Source organism: Tachyglossus aculeatus, chromosome 1, assembly GCF_015852505.1.
Source record: "Tachyglossus aculeatus isolate mTacAcu1 chromosome 1, mTacAcu1.pri, whole genome shotgun sequence".
In the NCBI taxonomy this organism is placed as follows: domain Eukaryota; kingdom Metazoa; phylum Chordata; class Mammalia; order Monotremata; family Tachyglossidae; genus Tachyglossus; species Tachyglossus aculeatus.
Genome location: NC_052066.1, coordinates 139318423 through 139344225, shown reverse-complemented (window position 1 = coordinate 139344225; position 25803 = coordinate 139318423). Strand labels below are relative to the sequence as shown.

Sequence of the window (25803 nt, the reverse complement as noted above, 5' to 3'; positions counted from 1 at the left end):
GGTGGGTAGACTCAAAATGTCCCAGCCAGATGCTCCTTACTGCAATTGTTAATTCAGTATTACGACTAAGAATATAGCCCAATTATGAGCAAAACTAGGCAATAAAGTGCAAATGTCGAAAGGCCCAGCATCTGGGTTCTCTTCTCAGATCTGCTGGGGGAAGGGAGGTAAATCTGGCCTCCATCAGCGTGCTGTACTGGGGAGGAACTGATAATAACCCAGGAAATTCCACTGAATAAGGGAAAATACTAGGTCCAGGTGAATAAGGGTGCAAGATAGAGAAGAGAAATGCTCGAAGACGGCACGTGAAATTCTATGCCTCTGTGGTTTCGCTTCACTCTTCTGTGAAGCTAATATTGGCTCTATTTCCTGTGGCACTGCAGTGTACTGGAACAGTGACTTCTTCTCGCCCTAAGGCGAGAAGCGGGTAAAATTAACAGAATTGCTCTGAGTAACGAGCCTACCGTTCTGTTTATCGTCGCCGTCAAAGGAACTAACCCGAGGCTCAGCGGGAACTTCGAACCCCCAGTTCTCCAGCGCTTAGAACAGTGCTTGGCACATAGTAAGCGCTTAATAAATGCTATTATTATTATTATTATTATTACAGGCCACCCCACTGAAACTCATGGATACCAACTCTACCTTGTCATACTCTCCCAAGCGCTTGGTACGGGGCTCTGCAGCTCTGCAGGTGCTCAGTAAATACCATTGATCGATTTTTTTTTTTAAATTGACATCTGTTTAAACGCTTACTATGTGCTGGGCTCACCAGGATTCGGTGACAGATTGAATATGAGAGGGTGGAGTCAAGATAATTGCCAAATTCTATTTGTTCTGACGATTTTGACACCCGTCTCCATGTTTTGTTTTGTTGTCTGTCTCCCCCTTCTAGACTGTGAGCCCATTGTTGGGAAGGGACCGTCTCTATATAATGCCGACTTGTACTTCCCAAGCGCTTAATATAGTGCTCTGCACACAATAAGCGCTCAATCAATCAATCAATCATATTTATTGAGCGTTTACTGTGTGCAGAGCACTGTACTAAGCGCTTGGGAAGTACAAATTGGCAACATATAGAGACAGTCCCTACCCAACAGTGGGCTCACAGTCTAAAAGGGGGAGACAGAGAACAAAACCAAACACACTAACAAAATAAAATAAATAGAATAGATATGTACAAGTAAAATAAATAAATAAATAGAGTAATGAATATGTACAAACATATATACATATATACAGGATATATGTACAGGCTCAATACAGGCTCAATAAATACGATTGAATGAATGAATGAATGAATTGCCTTCCCCCTTTTTTAAATGGTATTTGTTAAGCACTTACTATGTATCAGGCACTGTACTAAGTGCTGGGCATGTTAAGCACTTCCTATGTATCAGGCACTGTACTAAGCGCTGGGGATGTTAAGCACTTACTATGTATCAGGCACTGTACTAAGCACTGGGGAAGATACAAGTTAAGCAGGTTGGGCACAGTACTGTCCCACATAGGGCTATCAGTCTCAATTAACGTTTTACAGAAGAGGTAACCGAGGCACAGAGAAATGAAGTGATTTGCCCAAGGTCACATAACAGACGAGTGTGTGGAGCTGGGACTAGAACCCAGGTCCTTGTACAGATTTGGAACAGGACGTTGTTCTTAATTGTGTTTTTAGAATACCTCTCCCCGCAACCCCTCTAATCTTTAGATTTAGATGTATCTGTATATATGTATATACGTTTGTACATATTTATTACTCTATTTATTTATTTATTTATTTTACTTGTTCATATCTATTCTATTTATTTTATTTTGTTAATATGTTTGGTTTTGTTCTCTGTCTCCCCCTTCTAGACTGTGAGCCCACTGTTGGGTAGGGACCGTCTCTCTACGTTGCCAACTTGTACTTCCCAAGCGCTTAGTCCAGTGCTCTGCACACAGTAAGCGCTCAATAAATACGATTGATTGATTGACTGATTGATTTAGGGAGTGTGATTCTCAAGCAAGTAATGTGATTTGGGGCTCTGGAAGACCCTCGCAAAGGAGAGCCCACTTCTAGACTGTGAGCTCACTGTTGGGTAGGGACCGTCTCTATATGTTGCCAACTTGTACTTCCCAAGTGCTTAGTACAGTGCTCTGCACACAGTAAGCGCTCAATAAATACGATTGATTGATTGACTGATTGATTTAGGGAGTGTGATTCTCAAGCAAGTAATGTGATTTGGGGGTCTGGAAGACCCTCACAAAGGAGAGCCCACTTCTAGACTGTGAGCCCACTGTTGGGTAGGGACCGTCTCTATATGTTGCCAACTTGTACTTCCCAAGCGCTTAGTCCAGTGTTCTGCACACAGTAAGCACTCACTAAATGTGATTGAATGAATGAATGAACCTTCTCACTGTGCCTCTATCTCACCTGTCTTGCCGCTTGAATGAATGAATGAGCAACGGACAGAAGACAGCCTAGATGCGTGAAGTTGGGTAGGACGAGAGAGTTCCTCTTCAGTGCCGCATCCATCAGCGGAGCGACCTCTTCCCAAATGACCCCTGTACCATCTGCTATGGAGATGCTATCTTCAATCAATCAATCAATCAATCAATCGTAGTTATTGAGCGCTTACTGTGTGCAGAGCACTGGACTAAGTCAGGGGAGCACCAGAACATCTCAGAGGACGGTGAGCGGTCGAATATCCAGACTGGAGTCGGCCCAGCTGAGAGTCTGGATGAACCAACCGGGCCCGTGACTTGTCCGGTTCGGTTCCTAACTTTCGATGACCTGAACGAGTCTCCGTCTTGATTAGTTTGGATTATCAGTTGTCTCCGAGGGCACGCTGATTTGGCACGGACGAAGGGCACGCAAGCACGGAGAAACACTAGCCTTTGGGAGCCTAACCGCCCCCACCGTGTCTCGTGTGACCCTGAGAGCAGCTAGGGGAAGGATAGCATCCCGGCCTGCCTCAAAGCCAAGATCTATGCTATAATTACCCACAGCAGTAAATAACTTCCTTGAAAAATTCCATGAAGGACTGGTAAAACCCCCGCAGCTCTGGGAGGTTTAACTACGCCAGGCCGAAATTACATCTAAGAAGTCGTCGGGGCTGCGAATTGCCATGTGCCTTGGATTCTGGCGGGAGGGGGAGAGGAAGACATCGAAAGAAAGAAAACCTTCTGTCTTTCTTTTTATGGCATTTGTTAAGCGCTTACTAAGTGAAAGGCACTGTTCTTAGCACTGGGGTAGACACAAAGTAATCAAGTTGGATTTGTTCCCCCCCATCTTACCTCCTTCCCTTCCCCACAGCACCTGTATATATGTATATATGTTTGTACATATTTATTAATCTATTTATTTATTTATTTATTTTACTTGTACATATCTATTCTATTTATTTTATTTTGTTAGTATGTTTGGTTTTGTTCTCTGTCTCCCCCTTTTAGACTGTGAGCCTACTGTTGGGTAGGGACTGGCTCTATATGTTGCCAACTTGTACTTTCCAAGCGCTTAGTACAGTGCTCTGCACACAGTAAGCGCTCAATAAATACGATTGATTGACTGATTGATTTTGTTTTGTTGCCTGTCTCCCCCTTCTAGACTGTGAGCCCGCTGTTGGATAGGGACCGTCTTTATATTTTGCCAACTTGTACTTCCCAAGCGCTTAGTACAGTGCTCTGCACACAGTAAGCGCTCAATAAATATGATTGATTGATTGATTGAAAGGCACTGTCCTTAGCACTGGGGTAGATACAAAGAAATCAGGTTGGATTTGTTAGTAGGTTTTGTTTTGTTGTCTGTTTCCCCCGTCTAGACTGTGAGCCCGCTGTTGGGTAGGGACTGTCTCTATATGTTGCCAACTTGTACTTCCCAAGCGCTTAGTAAGTGGTCTGCACACAGTAAGCGCTCAATAAATACGATTGAATGAATGAATGAATGAATCCAGTCCCTGTCCCAAAAGGGGCTCACAGTTTTAATCCCCCTTTTCCAGATGAGGGAGCTGAGGCCCAGAAAAGTGAAGTGACTTGTCCAAGATCACACAGCAGACAAGGGGCAGAGCCGGGATTAGAACCCAGGTCCTCTTGGCTTCCAGGCCCGGGTTCTATCCACTAGGCCATGGTGCTTTCTACAGCTGCTATCATTTAATCAATCAATCAATCAATCAATCAATTGTATTTATTGAGCACTTACTGTGTGCAGAGCACTGTACTAAGAGCTTGGGAAGTACAAGTTGGCAACATATAGAGACAGTCCCTACCCAACAGTGGGCTCACAGTCTAAAAGGGGGAGACAGAGAACAAAACCAAACATACTCACAAAATAAAATAAATAGAATAGATATGTACAAGTAAAATAAATAGAGTAATAAATATGTACAAACATATATCCATATATTCAGGTGCTGTGGGGAAGGGAAGGAGGTAAGGCGGGGGGAATGGAGAGGGGGATGAGGGGGAGAGGAAGGAAGGGGCTCAGTGTGGGAAGGCCTCCTGGAGGAGGTGAGCTCTCAGTAGGGCCTTGAAGAGAGGAAGAGAGCTAGCTTGGCGGAGGGGCAGAGGGAGGGCATTCCAGGCCCGGGGGATGACGTGGGCCGGGGTTCGATAGTGGGACAGGCGAGAACGTTCAATTATATTTATTGAGCGCTTACTGTGCGCAGAGCATTTGTCCCCGTCATTGTTACGACCCTGGGCAGGAGTTTGCTGTACCATCCTGTTTCTCCCTTCAAGGCTCAGGGTAACCCAGACAAACTTCTATCACTTCCCCAGGCTACAGGCTCTCAGCATGCTTCCTTTGCCAGGAAATGGAAGCAGAAAGAAGAAGAAATGGATGAAGAAATGGAAGAAATCCCTGCCTCTCATGCGGTGAACTGCTGCAGAGGGGAGGGGTGGCCGGCTGGCTGAAGCACCAGGGATTTGCGGACACACTTGCTCCTGTCTCTCAAAATCCGGGGCCATGGAAATTCTTTGGAATCCTGTTCGCTGGGTGAGGTGGGGCCTGGGGCTCGTACTCCAAATAGCCCTCTCCCCCGGATAGGCCTGCGTGCCAGATTTCAATCCATGATATTGATTTAATAATAATAATAATAATAATGGCATTTATTAAGCGCTTACTATGTGCAAAGCACTGTTCTAAGCGCTGGGGAGGTTAAAAGGTGAGCAGGCTGTCCCACGGGGGTCTCACAGTCTTAATTCCCATTTTCAGATCAGGTAACTGAGGCACAGAGAAGTGAAGTGACTTGCCCAAAGTCACACAGCTGACAACTGGCAGAGCTGGGATTTGAACCCGTGACCTCTGACTCCAAAGCCTGTGCTCTTTCCACTGAGTCACGCTGCTTCTACGCAGCATGCACAGATTTGCACGCTTACTGTGCACAGAGCACTGTATTAAGCACCTGGGAGAGGATAATAATAATAACAGTGATAGTAATTGTGATATTTGTTAAGCGCTTACTTAGAGAAGCAGCGTGGCTTAATGGACAGAGCACGGGCTTTGGAGTCAGAGGTCATGGGTTCTAATCCCGGCTCTGCCACATGTCTGCTGTGGGACCTTGGGCAAGTCACTTAACTTCTCTGAGCCTGGTACCTCATCTGTAAAATGGGGATTATGACTGTGAGCCCCACGTGGGACAACCTGATCACTTTGTATCCCCCCCCCCAGCGCTTAGAACAGTGCTTTGCACATAGTAAGCACTTAACAAATGCCATTATTATTATTACTATGTGCCAAGCACTGTACTAAGCGCTGGATAGATACAAGTTAATTGGGTTGGACACAGTCCCTGTCCCATGAATGCGAATAAAATAGAGTGTGAAGAGTGTGAATACAACTGAGCATGAAGCAGCATCGCCTGGGAATCAGAAGATCGGCATTCTGATCCCAGCTCTACTAGGTGCCTGCTGTGTGACCCTGGGCGAGTCATTTCACTCCTCTGTGCCTCAGTTCCTTCTTCTGTAGAAGAGGGATTCAATACCTGTTCTCCCAAGCAGCGTGGCTCAATGGAAAGAGCCCGGGCTTGGGAGTCAGAGGTCATGGGTTCAAATCCAGACTCTGCCAATTGTCAGCTGTGTGACCTTGGGCAAGTCACTTAATTTCTCTGGGCCTCAGTTCCCTCATCTGTAAAATGGGGATTAAGACTGTGAGCCCCACGTGGGACAACTTGATCACCTTGTATCTTTCCCAGCGCTTAGAACAGTGCTTTGCACATAGTAAGAGCTTAACAAATACCATCATTATCATCATCTACCCCAGCACTTAGAGCAGTGCTTGACACATAGTAAGCACTTAACAAATACCATTATTACTGTTGTTATTGTTATTATTTTCTCTTTGTGATTCCAACTTCTGGCCTCATCATCATCATCATCATCAATCGTATTTATTGAGCGCTTACTATGTGCAGAGCACTGTACTAAGCGCTTGGGTAGTACAAATTGGCAACATATAGAGACGGTCCCTACCCAACAGTGGGCTCACAGTCTAAAAGGGGGAGACAGAGAACAAAACCAAACATACTAACAAAATAAAATAAATAGAATAGATATGTACAAGTAAAATAAATAAATAAATAAATAGAGTAATAAATACGTACAAACATATATACATATATACAGGTGCTGTGGGGAAGGGAAGGAGGTAAAATGAGGGGAGGGAGAGGGGGACGAGGGGGAGAGGAAGGAAGGGGCTCAGTGTGAGAAGGCCTCCTGGAGGAGGTGAGCTCTCAGTAGGGCCTTGAAGGGAGGAAGAGAGCTAGCTTGGCGGATGTGGGGAGGGAGGGCATTCCGGGCCCGGGGGATGACGTGGGCCGGGGGTCGAAGGCGGGACAGGTGAGAACGAGGCACGGTGAGATTAGCAGCGAAGGAGCGGAGGGTGCGGGCTGGGCTGGAGAAGGAGAGAAGGGAGGTGAGGTAGGAGGGGGCGAGGTGATGGACAGCCTTGAAGCCCAGGGTGAGGAGTTCCCTTCCTTCCACTGGGGCATCCCAATGCCTTGAACAGGCCCTGATCTCTTGTGGAACCCAGGACTCCAGCATGGTGCTCCATAGACCCTCTCTTGACCTTCTAGTTATCGTTTTATCTCCCTCCTACCATTCCTTTCCAAACTCCTTGAACGAGTTGTCTACACCCACTGCCTCGAATTCCTCAATGTCAACTCTCCTCTCGACCCCCTCCAATCTGGCTTCCTTCCCCTACATTCCACGGAAACTGCCCTCTCAAAGGTCACCAATGACCTTCTGCTTACCAAATCCAACGGCTCCTACTCTATCCTAATCCTCCTCGACCTCTCAGCTGCCTTCAACACTGTAGATCACCCCCTTCTCCTCAACACGCTATCTGACCTTGGCTTCACAGACTCCATCCTCTCCTGGTTCTCCTCTTATCTCTCCGGTCGTTCATTCTCAGTCTCTTTTGCAGGCTCCTCCTCCCCCTCCCATCCTCTTACTGTAGGGGTTCCTCAAGGGTCAGTTCTTGGTCCCCTTCTGTTCTCCATCTACACTCACTCCTTTGGTGACCTCATTCGCTCCCACGGCTTCAACTATCATCTCTACGCTGATGACACCCGAATCTACATCTCTGCCCCTGCTCTCTCCCCCTCCCTCCAGGCTCGTAGCTCCTCCTGCCTTCAGGACATCTCCATCTGGATGTCTGCCCGCCATCTAAAACTCAACATGTCCAAGACTGAACTCCTTATCTTCCCTCCCAAACCCTGCCCTCTCCCTGACTTTCCCATCACTGTTGTCAGCACTACCATCCTTCCCGTCTCACATGCCCACAACCTTGGTGTCATCCTTTACTCTGCTCTCTTGTTCACCCCTCACATCCAATCCGTCACCAAATCCTGCCGGTCTCAGCTCCGCAACATCACCAAGATCCGCCCTTTCCTCTCCATCCAAACCACTACCCTACTCGTTCAATCTGTCATCCTAGCCCGACTGGATTACTGCATCAGCCTCCTCTCCGATCTCCCATCCTCGTGTCACTCCCCACTTCAACCCATACTTCACACCGCTGCCCGGATTGTCTTTGTCCAGAAATGCTCTGGGCATGTCACTCCCCTCCTCAAAAATCTCCAGTGGCTACCAATCAACCTACGCATCAGGGAAAAACTCCTCACCCTGGGCTTCAAGACTCTCCATCCCCTCGCCCCCTCCTACTTCACCTCCCTTCTCTCCTTCTCCAGCCCAGCCCCCACCCGCCGCTCCTCTGCTGCTAACCTCCTCACTGTACCTCGTTCTCGCCTGTCCCACCATCGACCCCCGGCCCACGTCCTCCCTCTGGCCTGGAATGCCCTCCCTCCGCGCATCCGCCAAGCTAGCTCTCTTCCTTCCTTCAAAGCACTACTGAGAGCCCACCTCCTCCAGGAGGCCTTCCCAGACTGAGCCCCTTCCTTCCTCTCCCCCTCCTCCCCTTCTCCATCCCCCGCCTTACCTTCTTCCCTTCCCCACAGCACCTGTATGTATGTATATATGTTTGTACATATTTATTACTGTATTTATTTATTTATTTTACTTGTACATATTTATTCTTTTTTTTTTTTTGGTTTATATGTTTGGTTTTGTTCTCTGTCTCCCCCTTCTAGACTGTGAGCCCACTGTTGGGTAGGGACTGTCTCTGTTTGTTGCAAACTTGTACTTCCCAAGTGCTTAGTACAGTGCTCTGCACACAGTAAGCACTCAATAAATACGATTGAATGAATGACTGAATGAATAGACTTAATAATTATGGTATCTATTAAGTGCTTACTATGTGCCAGGCACTGTATTAAGCGCTGGAGGATAATGGTCCTTGGAGAGCCAGATCTGAGCTTCCCAAAGGGAAATTAGAGTACGGACTTACCCAGACATCCAATACAATAGACAGGATACATTTTTTACGGTATTTGTTAAGCAGTCACTACATGCCGGGCACTGTGCTAAGCGCTGTGGTAGATACGAGCTAATACAAGCTAGAGAAGCAGCATGGCACAGTGGATATGATTGAATGAATGAATGAATGAATGAATCTAGCTTTACTTCTCTTTATTCTGATGACTTGACACCTGTCCACATGTTTTGTTTTGTTGTCTGTCTCCCCTTTCTAGACCATGAGCCCGCTGTTGGGTAGGGACCGTCTCTATATGTTGCCGACTTGGACTTCCCAAGCGCTCAGTACAGTGCTCTGCACACAGTAAGCACTCAATAAATATGATTGAATGAATGAATGAATGATATAGCTCAGCCCTGGGACTCAGAAGGTCATGGGTTGTAATCCTGCCTCCATCACTTGTCTGCTGTGTTACCTTGGGCAATTCGCTTTACTTCTCTGGGCTTAGATACCTCATCTGTAAAATGGGGATTGAAACTGTGAGCTCCACATGGGACAGGGACTGTGTCCGAACCGATTTGCTTGTAACCACCCCGGTGCTTAGTATAGTGCCTGGCACATAGTAAGCACTTACCAAATGCAGTAATAGTAATCATAATAATAATCGGGTTGGACACAGTCCATGTCTCACATGGGGATAACGGTCTTCATCCCCATTTTCAGATGAGGTCATGGAGGAGCAGAGAAGTGAAGTGACATGCCCAAGGTCACACAGCAGACAAAAGGTGGAGCCAGGATTAGAACCCAGGTCCTTCACCCCTCGGGCATTCGCTCTCTCTATCAGAGAAGCAGCATGGCTCAGTAGAAAGAGCCCGGGATTTTGAGTCAGAGGTCATGGGTTCAAATCCCAACTCCGCCAAATGTTAGTTATGTGACTTTGGGCAAGCCACTTAACTTCTCTGTGCCTCAGTTACCTCATCTGTGAAATGGGGATGAAGACTGTGAGCCCCCCGTGGCACAACCTGATCACCTTGTAACCTCCCCGGTGCTTAGAACAGTGCTTTGCACATATAGTAAGCATTTAATAAATGCCAACATTATTATTAGGCCAAGCTGTTTCTCATGTTCCCACTTTTATACATAAATTTCACTCTAAATAAATTGAAGTCCAGGAAAGGACAAAATAAAAACAAGTTTCTGCTTTGAGAGAACTATCCTCTGTAATAAGACATTTTACAATAAATCTCTAAAGTGTGAAGCATTCTGCAGCAGATCATACCCTCTTAGAGTAAATTATAGCTCTTAAAAGAGATGAGTCATATTAGGAGGAAGCCAAGCTGTCCTTAATTTCCTGAATCTGATACTCTAAGAAATCACACCTAGTGGAAATACCATTTGTTTAGGTTTTAATTCTTGTATCATTGATTTAGATCTCCCATAAGGCTTCTCAGAAATCACTGATTGCATATCCTCTGGAAAACTTCTAAACTTCTTATTTACACGAACTGTGCTTCGTCCAGTTGGAAGAATGGTGGAGTAGCCTAACTTTCACTGTCCCAAGATTTCTCCTGAAGAGAAGGGATTGAGTAGGAAAGGTGGCAGAAGGAAGCTGGTTGCTGAAAATAAAAATAGCCATCGTAGAGGTGTCTGGTATCACATTGAGACTGAGCATGGGGAGGCCAGCTGAAAACCAGACTGTGTAATATAAAAACCCGAATGGCAAGCCCCACTTGTCCAGTGGACTACAGAAACTCATTCATTCATTCGATTGTATTTATTGTGCACAAAGCACTGTACTAAGCACTTGGGAGAGTACAATATAATAACAAATACATTCCCTGCCCACAGCGAGTTCACAGTCTAGAGGGGAAGACAGACATTAATACGTATAAATAAATAAATTACAGATACTCCTACTGTGGTATTTTTGTTTCAGTTTCATTCAGTCATATTTACTGAGCGCTTACTGTGCACAGAGCACTGTACTAAGGGATTGCGAGAGTACAATATCAGTACACACATTCCCTGCCTATGAGCTTTAAATTCATTCATTCAATTGTATTTATTGAGCACTTACTGTGTGCAGAGCACTGTACTAAGCGCTTGGGAAGTACAAGTCGGCAACTTATAGAGACGGTCCCTATCCAACAATGGGCTCACAGTCTAGAAGGGGGAGACAGACAACAAAACAAAACATGGAGACAGGTGAAAACATATAGACAGGTAGGCATCTCTGAAGAAGATATGACATTGTCATCAGACGATTAGAGAAGCAGCGTGGCTCAGTGGAAAGAGCCTGGGCTTTGGAGTCAGAGGTCGTGGGTTCAAATCCCGGCTCCTCCACTTGTCAGCTGTGTGACTTTGGGCAAGTCACTTCACTTCTCTGTGCCTTAGTTACCTTATCTGTAAAATAGGGATTGAGACTGTGAGCCCCACGTGGGACAACCTGATCACCTTGTAACCTCCCCAGCACTTAGAACAGTGCTTTGCACATAGTTAGTGCTTAATAAATGCCATTATTATTATTAGACAGACACGGGGAGATCTTTTATAGGATGCTTCTAATGGATACATTGAGTTTTCAAAGAAACACTGCCTAAGGTTTCTTCAGCATCTGAGTGGCTAGTAGTCATTATAGTTTTGTGACATTTGATTAAAACGTTTATTAAAATCGAATGGTAGCCCTTCTGGTGGTAGGTATGATGTAGAATAGATCCATGGTACAATTCCTGGTGTGAGGCAAACTCATATGATGATGAGAGTAATAATAATAATGATGGCATTTGTTAAGTGCTTACTATGTGCAAAGCACTGTTCTAAGCACTGGGGAGGTTACAAGGTGATCAGGTTGTCCCACGTGGGGCTCACAGTTTCAATCCTCATTTTACAGATGAGGGAACTGAGGCCCAGAGAAGTGAAGTGACTTGCCCAAAGTCACACAGCTGACAGTGGAGGAGCCGGAATTTGAACCCATGACCTCTGACTCCTAAGCCTGTGCTCTTTCCACTGAGCCATGCTGCTTCTCTTGATGATGGTGGTGGTGGTGGTGGTGGTGAGGCACTTAGTACAGTGCTCTGCACACAGTAAGCACTCAATAATATTAATAATAATAATAATGGCATTTGTTGAGCACTTACTATGTGCAAAGCACTGTTCTAAGTGCTGAATAATAATAATAATTATTATTATGGTATTTGTTAGGTGCTTACTATGTGCTAAGCACTGTTCTAAGCACTGGGGTAGATACAGGGTAATCAGGTTGTCCCATTTGGGGCTCATAGACTTAATCCCCATTTTCCAGATGAGGTAACTGATGCCCAGAGAAGTTAAGTGGCTTGCCCAAGGTCACACAGAAGACAAGTGGCAGAGGCGGGATTAGAACCCATGTCCTCTGACTCCCAAACCTGTGCTCTTTCCACTGGGCCACGCTGCTTCTCTAAAAGCATGATTGAATAATAATAATAATAATGATGATGGCATTTATTGTTACTGTCTCTATATGTTACCAACTTGTACTTCCCAAGCACTTAGTACAGTGCTCTGCACACAGTAAGCGCTCAATAAATACGATTGATGATGATGATGATGATTTATTAAGCGCTTACTATGTGCAAAGCACTGTTGAGTGAGTGAGTGATGGTGGTGATGATGGTGAGGATGAAGATGATATTTATTTATTTATTAATTTATTTTTATTGGTGCCCGTTTACCTGTTTTGAGTTCTTGATGCCTGTTGCCTGTCTACTTGTTTCGTTTTGTTGTCCGTCTCCCCCTTCTAGACTGTGAGCCTGTTGTTGGGTAGGGACTGTCTCTATATGTTGCCGAATTGTACTTTCCAAGCACTTAGTACAGTGCTCGGCACACACTAAGCGCTCAATAAATGCGATTGAATGAATGAATGTTTACTTGTACCGATGTCGGTCTCTCCCCCTCTAGACTGTGAGCTCATTGTGAGAACGGATTGTCTCTCTTTCTTGCGGAATTGTACTTTCCCAAGCCTCTCAGGGTGGCACCTGGGGAGTTTCCAGTCCTCTACCAGTCTCGGCTACGGGAGGGAGAGTCAAGCAGAGGCCTGCCCGTTCCATTCCTAGTTTGGTCAGTGGCTAGCGAGTGGAAGTTGCTCCTCTCTGGTCTCCCATCCTCGTGTCTGTCCCCACTTCAATCCATACTTCACGCCGCTGCCCGGATCATCTTTGTCCAGAAACGCTCTGAATGCTAATTTTGATGTAGTAGTTGTGCTTCATGATGGTTGAAGTGGTAGGGGGTTGTGAAAATGTGGTAATAGTTTAATTATCACAAATGATTATTGTGATGGGAAGCAGCGTGGCTCAGTGGAAAGAGCCTGGGCTTGGGGTCATGGGTTCTAATCCCAGCTCTGCCGCTTGTCAGCTGTGTGACTTTGGGCAAGTCACTTCACTTCTCTGGGCCTCAGTTCCCTCATCTGTAAAATGGGGATTAAGACTGTGAGCCCCACGTGGGACAACCTGATCACCTTGCATCCCCCCCCAGTGCTTAGAACAGTGCTTTGCACATAGTAAGCGCTTAACAAATGCCATTATTATTATTATTATAAATGATATCTGGAGGATTTGGCTGTCTGAGAGCCTTTCTAAACCCTACTGGTCTGGCACTGGTATTTTCCCATCTGTCTGACTTTCTCTTTTTCTATATACAATGTCTCAAAACACAAAACAAAAGAAAGGATTCATTCATTCATTCAATCGTATTTATTGAGTGCTTATTGTGTACAGAGCACTGTACTAAGCGCTTGGGAAGTACAAGTTGGCAACATATAGAGAAGGTCCCTACCCAACAACGGGGTCACAGTCTAGAAGGGGGTGGCGGACAACAAAACAAAATATATTAACAAAACGAAATAAATAGAATAGTAAATATGTACAAGTAAAATAGAGTAATAATTCTGTACTAAGATATATGCAGGTGCTGTGGGGAGGGGAAGGAGGTAGGGCAGGGGGGATGGGGAAGAGGAGTGGAAGGAGGGGGCTCAGTCTGGGAAGGCCTCCTGGAGGAGGTGAGCTCTCAGTAGGGTTTTGAAGGGAGGAAGAGAGCGAGCTTGGCGGATGTGCGGAGAGAGGGCATTCCAGGCCAGGGGGAGGACGTGGGCCGGGGGTCGACGGCCGGACAGGCGAGAGCGAGGTACGGTGAGGAGATCAGCGGCAGAGGAGCGGAGGGTGCGGGGTGGGCTGGAGAAGGAGAGAAGGGAGGTGAGGTAGGAGAGGGTGAGGGGATGGACAGCCTTGAAGCCGAGAGTGAGGAGTTTTTGTCTGATGCGTAGGTTGACTGGTAGCCACTGGAGATTTTTGAGGAGGGGAGTAACATGCCCAGAGCGTTTCTGCACAAAGATGACCCGGACAGTGGCGTGAAGTATAGACTGAAGTGGGGAGGGACAAGTGGATGGGAGATCAGAGAGGAGACTGACGCAATAATCCAGTCGGGATAGGATGACAGATTGAACAAGAAGGGTAGCGGTTTGGATGGAGAGGAAAGGGAGGATCTTGGCGATGTTGCGGAGGTGAGACCGGCAGGTTTTGGTGATGGATTGGATGTGAGGGGTGAACGAGAGAGCAGAGTCGAGGATGACACCAAGGTTGCGGGCTTGTGAGATGGGAAGGATGGTAGTGCCATTAACAGTGATGGGAAAGTCAGGGAGAGGGCAGGGTTCACCTCTACTGTTGGTCTCCTCCTCATTTCCTTTTATTTTTTGTGTCATATTAAAAAAAATCTTTTTGCTCTCTCATCATGTCACAAGCACACCCATATCCTTTTAGACTGTGAGCCCACTGTTGGGTAGGGACTGTCTCTATATGTTGCCAACTTGTACTTCCCAAGCACTTAGTACAGTGCTCTGCACACAGTAAGCGCTCAATAAATACGATTGATGATGATGATGATGATCCTCAGACAAGACTGATTATGCTGCCGTTGGGCGGTGTTACAGAAAGAGCTTGCAGCTGGATTTGAGGTTGAAGGTAGAGGATGGGATAAAGCGCAATTTATGGTAAGCGCTGGAGGTTGTAGTATGGGAACTTGCATACTTTCCGCTAGTGGAAAAAAGCAAAACGAGTTTTTGGAAATAAAGGAGAAGGGGCTTGAAAGAAAAGTGTCCAGTGACTGAGGCGGAAAAACCAAGGAACACATGTCCATTCTAAAGAAGGTACCGTATGAGGAATTGGGTATTTTAGCACTCGGGGCAAATTTTTCAAACTGTGCCTCTATTTTCTGAAAACACACCAACCAGAGCTGAAATGCTGCTCTCTTTCTGGCTCCTCTTTCTCTGTTGCACCTCGAAAGCTGCCCCTCTAGCCTGTCTCCCTAAGATACCCCTCCAGGAATAAAGGACCAATGGAAACTGAAGAGGTCAAGACCCTTAATTCGGGGGGATTTTCCTTCAGAAGTAGTTACTTTTTCCCTTGACTACGTGTTATAATGACTTCCTATTTTCTCTCCTCACAGATGTCCCATCTTAAGCTTAAACTAGATGAGGACTTCCAAGGTTTCCGATCTGGCGACCCCATCATTGGTGGGTATAAGTATAGATGAGCTGGACATGTAGGGGAATTTACGATCTTTTATCATTTAAGTCATCAAAATCACACCGCTTATTAGTGCTACTTCTAGAACTGGTATCTCTAGTCTCCTTTATATACACACTGTTTTACAATTACCGAGTAGGTGAGAAACGAACGCATGCAGCCTCGTGTAAAGAGCCCGGAGTGCGATTCAAGTGTGAGAAGGCAAGAAAATAGAAAGCACGGTACATCTTAAGGTAAAGCATTGCCAGTTGTAAGTGAATGGGTGGGGAATGTCACTGTTTATTATTGCATTGTATTTTCCCAAGCGTTTAGTACAGGGCTCTGCACGCAGTAAGCGCTAAGTAAATATGACTGAATGAATGAATGCCCAACCGCTCTTGTGCAGAGAACTAGCTTTAGTAAATTAATAGAGATCTTTGAAGTAGGTTCACGTTAGATATTTTTTCTTCTCATTTTAGAGACAAATAATGAAATGAAGGCTGAGTCAGCGGACAGAGCGAAAACAGGAATAGAGTGCTGGATTGCAATGAGAGGGGGGAGAGCCATGACTCAGGAAATGGTGTCTTGGCTGTCATGAGATGGAGTTTATTACTCTATTTATTTATTTATTTATTTTACTTGTACATATCTATTCTATTTATTTTATTTTGTTAGTATGTTTGGTTTTGTCTCCCCCTTTTAGACTGTGAGCCCACTGTTGGGTAGGGACTGTCTCTATATGTTGCCAATTTGTACTTCCCAAGCGCTTAGTACAGTGCTCTGCACACAGTAAGCGCTCAATAAATATGATTGATGATGATGATGAGTCAGTTCTGTGTCTTTTTTTTCTTGCCAATAAAGACCAGGGGTTGGAGAGGCAGGGAGAAGTGTCGGGAGGAGTTTGAGCACTTATGTACCTATCCATAATTTATATTGATGCTATCGGTGCCTGTTTACTTGTTTTGATGTCTGTCTCCCCTCTTCTAGACTGCGAGCCCGTTGTGGGCGGGGATTGTCTCTCTTTGATGCTGAATTGTACTTTCCAAGCGCTTAGTATAGTGCTCTACACCCAGGAAGCGCTCAATAAATACGGTTGAATGAATGAATGAATGAATACTAATGTCTGTCTCCCTCTCTAGACTGTAAGCTCGTTGTGGGCAGGGAAAGTTTCTACCAACTCTGTCGTATCGTTTTCTCCCAAGCGTTGAGTCCCGTGCTCTGCATGCAGTAACCACTCTATAAAAATGATTGATGTTATATTATAATGGGTGATGCAGATAACAACACACATTCCTTAATTTCATTTATTTTAGAAGTGCAGGGAGGGGTCTGGAATAAGAGTACTTCTGGATGAATAAAGCGTCTCCACCGAATTGGGTGAGTTCATCATGACTCATGGAAATGCATCAGCACGATAATCCCTCTGAGAATTATTATGCCTCTGGCCTCGCCTGTATTAATATACAGGATTTCTGCAAGCATTTCTATCCTAGGAAGTTTTGGAGGACTAAACCTGCTTTTCTCTGCATCCTCCCAGTTTCCCGTGCCAGGGATAGGGCTGGGCTAACGTAGGGATTTTAGGGGCTCTAGTCCGGGGTCTCGGTGACGCCACGCAGCATCCAGATATACGGAAGCCCTGTAGAAGCCATGGTAGCCAAGGACTCGGGCTACCCGGCTCAGAAGAGAGAAGCAGCGTGGCTCGGTGGAAAGAGCCCGGGCTTTGGAGTCAGAGGTCATGGGTTCAAATCCCACTCCGCCAACCGTCATCTGTGTGACTTTGGGCAGGTCACTTAACTTCTCTGTGCCTCAGTTACCTCATCTGTAAAATGGGGATTAAAACTGTGAGCCCCCCCCGCCATGGGACAACCTGATCAACCTGTAACCTCCCCAGCGCTTAGAACAGTGCTCTGCACATAGTAAGCGCTTAACAAATACCATTATTATTATTATTATTATTAAAAAGTCCTAGAAACCGGCAAACCTCCTCTGGCCACCCAACTCTTGACTTCCTGGGAAGTCCTAAAGAAAGAAAACGGCCAGACCTGGAGGGAAAATGGCAGGTAACCCTGGGACTCGATGTCTTTCAGAACCTGATTCTTTCATCTCACCACCGAGATGAACCAGAGAGCAGATACCCCGGGGGAAGAGAGCAGGGGGACAGAGAGCAGGGAGGTAGAGAGCAGCCGTGGTATCTCTCAGACCCTGAGTTTTTCATCTCACAGCTGAGATGAACCGGGGGTAGAGACCTCGCCTCACTACTCTCTTTCACCCAGCCCTCATACGTCACTCCTCTCGTGCTAATTTTCTCACTGTGCCTCCATCTCTCCTGTCTCGCTGCCAACCCCCGGCCCTTGTCCTGCCTCTGGTCTGGGACGCCCTCCCTCCTCAAATCTGCCATACAGTGACTCTCCCCCACTTCAAAGCCTTACTCCTCTCCTCCAAGAGGCCTTCCCAGACTAAACTCCTCCTTTCCTCATCTCCCACTCCCTTCTGCCTCGCCCTGACTAGCTCACTTTGCTTCCCCCCCCGCCAGCTCCACAGCACTTATGTTCAAATCCATAATTTCATTTATTTGTATTGGTGTCTGTCTCCCCACTCCCAGAGAGAGAGTAAGAGATGGAGAGACATAGGCGGGGTCCGTTCATTTGCTCGGTTTCCCTACTGGAGCAGTGGCGGGGAGGGTGGCAGATGTGTGGCTGTGATTTCTATCAAATGGGCTGGGGGCCGGAAAGGGGGACGGGCTCCACGCCACCCTCAACATACACAATAATGATAATAATAATAATAATAATAATGACATTTGTTAAGCGCTTACTATGTGCAGAGCACTGTTCTAAGCGCTGGGGGGGGATACAAGGTGATCAAGTTGTCCCACGTGGAGCTCACAGTCTTAATCCCCATTTTACAGATGAGGTAACTGAGGCTCAGAGAAGTTAAGTGACTTGCCCAAGGTCACACAACAGACATGTGGCGGAGTCGGGATTCGAACCCATGACCTCTGACTCCAAAGCCCGGGCTCTTTCCACTGAGCCACGCCACGCAACCTTTCCACCCCTTGGTTGGCTGGAGAATTCTCCTCGTTCTCTGCCATGGGATAATACGTCACGGTGTGCCTCGAAAATATCTCCTGTTATTAATAATAATAATAATAATGGTATTTATTAAGCCTTACTATGTGCAAAGCACTGTTCTAAGCGCTGGGGAGGTTACAAGGTGATTAGGTTGTCCCACGTGGGGCTCACAGGCTTAATCCCCGTTTTACAGATGAGGTTATTGAGGCCCAGAGAATAGTAATAATAATAATGATGGTATTTGTTAAGCACTTACTATGTGCAAAGCACTGTTCTAAGCGCTGGGGAGGTTACAAGGTGATCAGGTTGTCCCGGGGGGGGGCTCACAGTTTTAATCCCCATTTTATTCATTCATTCATTCAATCGTATTTATTGAGCGCTTACTGTGTGCAGAGCACTGTACTAAGTGCTTGAGAAGTACAAGTTGGCAACATAGAGACGGTCCCTACCCAACAGCGGGCTCACAGTCTAGAAGGAGGAGACAGACAACAAAACAAAACATATTAACAAAATAAAATAAATAGCATAAATATGTACAATTAAAATAGAGTAATAATATGTACAAATATTTATACATATATATAGGTGCTGTGGGAAGGGGAAGGAGGTAAGGCGGGGGAGATGGGGAGGGGGAGGAGGGGGGAAGGAAGGAGGGGGCTCAGTCTGAGAAGGCCTCCTGGAGGAGGTGAGCTCTCAGTAGGGCTTTGAAGGGAGGAAGAGAGCTAGCTTGGTGGATGGGCAGAGGGAGGGCATTCCAGGCCAGGGGGAGGACGTGGGCTGGGGGTTGATGGCGGGACAGGCGAGAATGAGGCACGGTGAGGAGGTTAGCGATGGCAGAGGAGCAGAGGGTGCGGGCTGGGCTGGAGAAGGAGAGAAGGGAGGTGAGGTAGGAGGGGGCGAGGGGATAGACAGCCTTGAAGCAGAGAGTGAGGAGTTTTTGCTTGATGCGTAGGTTGACAGACAACCACTGGAGACACATCCACCAAGCTAACTAGCTAGAGAAGCAGCATGGCTCAGTGGAAAGGGCCCAGGCTTTGGAGTCAGAGGTCATGAGTTCAAATCCCAGCTCCGCCAACTGTCAGCTGTGCGACTTTGGGCAAGTCACTTCATTCTCTGGGCCTCAGTTTCCTCATCTGTAAAGTGGGGATTAAAACTGTGAGCCCCAACTGGGACAACCTGATCACCTTGTAATAATGATAATAATAATAATGATGATGATGGCATTTATTAAGTGCTTACTATGTGCAAAGCACTGTTCTAAGCGCTGGGGAGGTTACAAGGTGATCAGGTTGTCCCATGGGGGGCTCACAGTCTTAATCCCCGTTTTACAGATGAGGTCACTGAGGCCCAGAGAAGGGAAGTAACCTGCCCAAAGTCACACAGCTGACAATTGGTGGAGCCGGGATTTGAACCCATGAACTCTGACTCCAAACCCCGGGCTCTTTCCACTGAGCCACGCTGCTTATTGTAACTTCCCCAGCAGTTAGAACGGCACTTTGCACATAGTAAGCTCTTAATACTGTCATTATTATTATTATTAGCTCTCTTCCTCCCTTCAAAGCCCTATTGAGAGCTCACCTCCTCCAAGACACCTTCCCAGACTGAGCCCCCTTTTCCCTCCCCATCCCCCCACCCTACCTCCTTCCCCTCCCCACAGCACCTGTATATATGTTTGTACAAATTTATTACTCTATTTATTTTACTTGTACATATTTACTATTCTACTTATTTTGTTAATGATGTGCATCTAGCTTTAATTCTATTTGTTCTGACGATTTTGACACCCGTCTCCACATTTTGTTGTCTGTCTCCCCCCTCTAGACTGTGAACCTGTTGTTGAGAAGGGACTGTCTCTAGATGTTGCCAACTTGGACTTCCCAAGCACTTAGTCCAGTGCTCTGCACACAGTAAGCGCTCAATAAATACGATTGAATGAATTGAATGAATGAATACTGAGAGCTCACCTCCTCCAAGAGGCCTTCCGAGACTGAGCCCCCTTTTCCCTCCCCATCTCCCCCGCCGTACCTCCTTCCCCTCCCCATAGCACCTGTATATATGTTTGTACAGATTTATTACTCCATTTTACTTGTACATATTTACTATTCTATTTATTGTGCTAATGATATGCATCCAGCTTTAATTCCATTTGTTCTGACGAGTTTGACCCCCGTCTCCATGTTTGGTTGCCTGTCTCTCCCCTCTAGACCGTGAGCCCGTTGTTGGGTAGGGATTGTTTCTCTCTCTTGCCAACTTGGACTCAGCACCTGTATATATGCTTGTACAGATTTATTACTCTATTTATTTCATTTGTACCTATTTACTATTCTATTTATTGTATTAATGATGTGCATCCAGCTTTAATTCCATTTATTCTGACGAGTTTGACCCCCGTCTCCATGTTTGGTTGTCTGTCTCCCCCCTCTAGACTGTGAGCCTGTTGTTTGGTATGGATTGTCTCTCTCTCTTGCCAACCTGGACTCAGCACCTGTATATATGCTTGTACAGATTTATTACTCTATTTATTTTACTTGTACCTATTTACTATTCTATTTATTGTGTTAATGATGTGCATCCAGCTTTAATTCTATTTGTTCTGACGAGTTTGATGCCCATCTCCACATTTGGTTGCCTGTCTCCCCCTTCTAGACTGTGAGCCCGTTGTTGGGTAGGGACTGCCTCTAGATGTTGCCAACTTGGACTTCCCAAGCGCTTAGTACAGTGTCCTGCACACAGTAAGTGCTCAATAAATATGACTGAATGAATGAGCCCCCTTTTTCCCCTCCTCCTCCCCATCCTCCAGGCCCTACCTCCTTCCCCTCCCCACAGCACCTGTATATATGTTTGTACAGATTTATTACTCTATTTATTTCACTTGTACCTATTTACTATTGTATTTATTGCATTAATGATGTGCACCTAGCTTTAATTCTATTTGTTCTGACGAGTTTGACCCCAGTCTCCATGTTTGGTCGTCTGTCTCCCCCCTCTAGACTGTGAGCCCGTTGGTGGGTAGGGATTGTCTCTCTCTCTTGCCAACTTGGACTCAGAACGTGTTTGTGCAGATTTATTACTCGATTTATTTCACTTGTACCTATTTACTATTGTATTTATTGCGTTAATGATGTGCACCTAGCTTTAATTCTATTTGTTCTGATGAGTTTGATGCCCGTCTCCACGTTTGGTTGTCTGTCTCCCCCTTCTAGACTGTGAGCCCGTTGTTGGGTAGGGACTGCCTCTAGATGTTGCCAACTTGGACTTCCCAAGCTCTTAGTACAGTGTCCTGCACACAGTAAGTGCTCAATAAATATGACTGAATGAATGAGACCCCTTTTTCCCCTCCTCCTCCCCATCCTCCAGGCCCTACCTCCTTCCCCTCCCCACAGCACCTGTATGTTTGTACAGATTTATTACTCTATTTATTTCACTTGTACCTATTTACTATTGTATTTATTGTGTTAATGATGTGAATCCAGCTTTAATTCTATTTGTTCTGACGAGTTTGACCCCCGTCTCCATGTTTGGTCGTCTGTCTCCCCCTTCTAGACTGTGAGGCCGTTGTTGGGTAGGGATTGTCTCTCTCTCTCTTGCCAATCTGGACTCAGCACCTGTATATATGCTTATACAGATTTATTACTCGATTTATTTCACTTGTACCTATTTACTATTCTACTTATTGCGTTAATGATGTGCACCTAGCTTTAATTCTATTTGTTCTGACGAGTCTCCCCCCTTCTATACTGTAAGCCCGTTGGTGGGTAGGGATTGTCTCTCTCTCTTGCCAACTTGGACTCAGACCCTGTTTCTACAGATTTATTGCTCGATTTATTTCACTTGTACCTATTTACTATTCTATTTATTGTCTTAATGATGTGCATCCAGCTTTAATTCCATTTGTTCTGACGAGTTTGACCCCCGTCTCCATGTTTGGTCGTCTGTCTCCCCCTTCTAGACTGTGAGGCCGTTGTTGGGTAGGGATTGTCTCTCTCTCTTGCCAATCTGGACTCAGCACCTGTATATATGTTTGTACAGATTTATTACTCGATTTATTTCACTTGTACCTATTTACTATTCTATTTATTGTGTTAATGATGTGCACCTAGCTTTAATTCTATTTGTCCTGACGAGTTTGACCCCAGTCTCCATGTTTGGTCGTCTGTCTCCCCCCTCTAGACTGTGAGCCCATTGGTGGGTAGGGATTGTCTCTCTCTCTTGCCAACTTGGACTCATAACGTGTTTGTGCAGATTTATTACTCGATTTATTTCACTTGTACCTATTTACTATTGTATTTATTGCGTTAATGATGTACACCTAGCTTTAATTCTATTTGTTCTGACGAGTTTGACCCCAGTCTCCATGTTTGGTCGTCTGTCTCCCCCCTCTAGACTGTGAGCCCGTTGGTGGGTAGGGATTGTCTCTCTCTCTTGCCAACTTGGACTCAGAACGTGTTTGTGCAGATTTATTACTCGATTTATTTCACTTGTACCTATTTACTATTGTATTTATTGCGTTAATGATGTGCACCTAGCTTTAATTCTATTTGTTCTGATGAGTTTGATGCCCGTCTCCACATTTGGTTGTCTGTCTCCCCCTTCTAGACTGTGAGCCCGTTGTTGGGTAGAGACTGCCTCTAGATGTTGCCAACTTGGACTTCCCAAGCTCTTAGTACAGTGTCCTGCACACAGTAAGTGCTCAATAAATATGACTGAATGAATGAGCCCCCTTTTTCCCCTCCTCCTCCCCATCCTCCAGGCCCTACCTCCTTCCCCTCCCCACAGCACCTGTATGTTTGTACAGATTTATTACTCTATTTATTTCACTTGTACCTATTTACTATTGTATTTATTGTGTTAATGATGTGAATCCAGCTTTAATTCTATTTGTTCTGACGAGTTTGACCCCCGTCTCCATGTTTGGTCGTCTGTCTCCCCCTTCTAGACTGTGAGGCCGTTGTTGGGTAGGGATTGTCTCTCTCTCTCTTGCCAATCTGGACTCAGCACCTGTATATATGCTTATACAGATTTATTACTCGATTTATTTCACTTGTACCTATTCACTATTCTATTTATTGCGTTAATGATGTGCACCTAGCTTTAATTCTATTTGTTCTGACGAGTCTGACGCCCGTCTCCATGTTTGGTCGCCTGTCTCCCCCCTTCTAGACTGTAAGCCTGTTGGTGGGTAGGGATTGTCTCTCTCTCTTGCCAACTTGGACTCAGAACGTGTTTGTACAGATTTATTACTCGATTTATTTCACTTGTACCTATTTACCATTCTATTTATTGCGTTAATGATGTGCACCTAGTTTAATTCTATTTGTTCTGACGAGTTTGACCCCCGTCTCCATGTTTGGTCGTCTGTCTCCCCCCTTCTAGACTGTAAGCCCGTTGGTAGGTAGGGATTGTCTCTCTCTCTTGCCAACTTGGACTCACAATGTGTTTGTACAGATGTATTACTCGATTTATTTCACTTGTACCTATTTACAATTCTATTTATTGTCTTAATGATGTGCACCTAGCTTTAATTCTATTTGTTCTGACGAGTTTGACCCCCGTCTCCATGTTTGGTCGCCTGTCTCCCCCCTCTAGACTGTGAGCCCGTTGTTGGGTAGGGATTATCTCTCTCTCTTGCCAATTTGGACTCAGAACCTGTTTGTACAGATTTATTACTCGATTTATTTCACTTGTACCTATTTACTATTCTATTTATTGCGTTAATGATGTGCACCTAGCTTTAATTCTATTTGTTCTGACGAGTTTGACGCCCGTCTCCATGTTTGGTTGCCATTCCCCCCGCCCCCAGACTGTGAGCCCGTTGTTGGGCAGGGATTGTCTCTCTCTCATGCCAACTTGGCCTTCCCAAGCGCTTAGTACAGTGTCCTGCACCTATTAAGCGCTCAATCAAAGCGACTGAATGACTGAATTTTGGAAGCGAGGCGCGACGAGCGCATTTAAATGAGCGGGCAGGGCGGTTAACCGCCGCCGCCCTCACCCTCCCTCCTCGCCTCAGAGGGGGAGGCCGAGGCGCCAGCCGCACGCCTAACGCGCATGCGCGCCGCCTGCCGAAGCGGGGGGCGCGCGCGAGAGCGGGCGGGAAGAGCGACGTGGGAGAAGGGACGGGGACCCCTGACGGACAGCCAGGGAGGCCAATCAGGAGCGCGAGCGCCCGCCGCCTGTCCAGCTCGGCCAATAGGAGAGGCGGGAAGGCGGGACCTGTCCCGGCGGGGTGAGGGAACACCGGAAGTCGTCCCTTTCTCGCGCGCGCGCGCCCGTGCCTGAGGCGAGGGCGGTTGGCGAGGCGGCGGACTCCGCCTCCCTGCCGTGTGGGACGCGTCGGCCGCCATCACCGCCTCCATCCCCATCCTCCTCATCATGTCGTCCCTGTCCTCCTCTCCCGGGGACCCGTACGACGAGAGGGATTACGAGAGCCAGGCCAAGCGCCTCAAGACGGAGGAGGGGGAGATCGACTTCTCGGCCGAGGAGGGCGACGGGCGCCGGGACCAGGCCGGGCGCGATGGCGGCGGCGGACCCGGCGGCGGCGGCAGGACCTTCCCTCCCTCGGTAAGCTCATTCATTCATTCACTCACTCACTCTCATTCATTCACTCACTCACTCACTCACTCATTCATTCATTCAATCGTATTTATTGAGCGCTGTCTGTGTGCAGAGCACTGGACTAAGCGCTTGGGAAGGACAAGTTGGCAACATATAGAGACCGTCCCTGCCCATCATTCATTCGTTCATTCATTCATCCAATAATTCAATCAATCAATCGTATTTATTGAGCGCTTACTATGTGCAGAGCACTGTACTAAGCGCTTGGGAAGTACAAATTGGCATCACATAGAGACGGTCCCTACCCAACAGTGGGCTCACAGTCTGAAAGGGGGAGACAGAGAACAGAACCAAACATACCAACAAAATAAAATAAGTAGGATAGAAATGTACAGGTAAAATAAATAAATAAATAGAGTAATAAATGTGTAATAAAGTATAAGTAATAAATAAAAACATTCAGTCGTATTGAGCGCTCACCGAGTGCCGAGCGCTGGAATAAGCGGTTGGGAAGGACAAGTTGGCAACGCATAGAGGCGGTCCCTGCCCATCATTCATTCATTCACTCATCCACCCATTCATTCATTCAGTCGTGTTTATTGAGCACTCACTGTGTGCAGAGCACTGGACTGAGCGCTTGGGAAGGACAAGTTGGCACCGTATAGAGACGGTCCCTACCCATCATTCACTCATTCATTCATTCAATCGTATTTATTGAGCACTCACTGTGCGCAGAACACTGGACTAAGCGCTTGGGAAGGACAAGTTGGCAACATATAGAGACGGTCCCTGCCCATCATTCATTCATTCATCCAATAATTCATTCAATCGTATTGAGCGCTGTCTGTGTACAGAGCACTGGACT

At 46.3% G+C, this 25803-nt stretch overlaps 1 protein-coding gene across 1 annotated transcript in view; it reads left to right on the top strand.

Annotated features, from left to right (window-relative positions):
- The first annotated feature begins 24740 nt into the window (after positions 1 to 24740).
- HNRNPLL (heterogeneous nuclear ribonucleoprotein L like) overlaps positions 24741 to 25803 on the top strand; it is a 48412-nt gene continuing 47349 nt past the window's right edge. Inside the window, exon 1 of the mRNA XM_038750655.1 lies at positions 24741 to 24944. Coding sequence (XP_038606583.1) covers positions 24756 to 24944 — 189 coding nt within the window. The 5' untranslated portion in view covers positions 24741 to 24755. The remainder of the gene's footprint in view (positions 24945 to 25803) is intronic.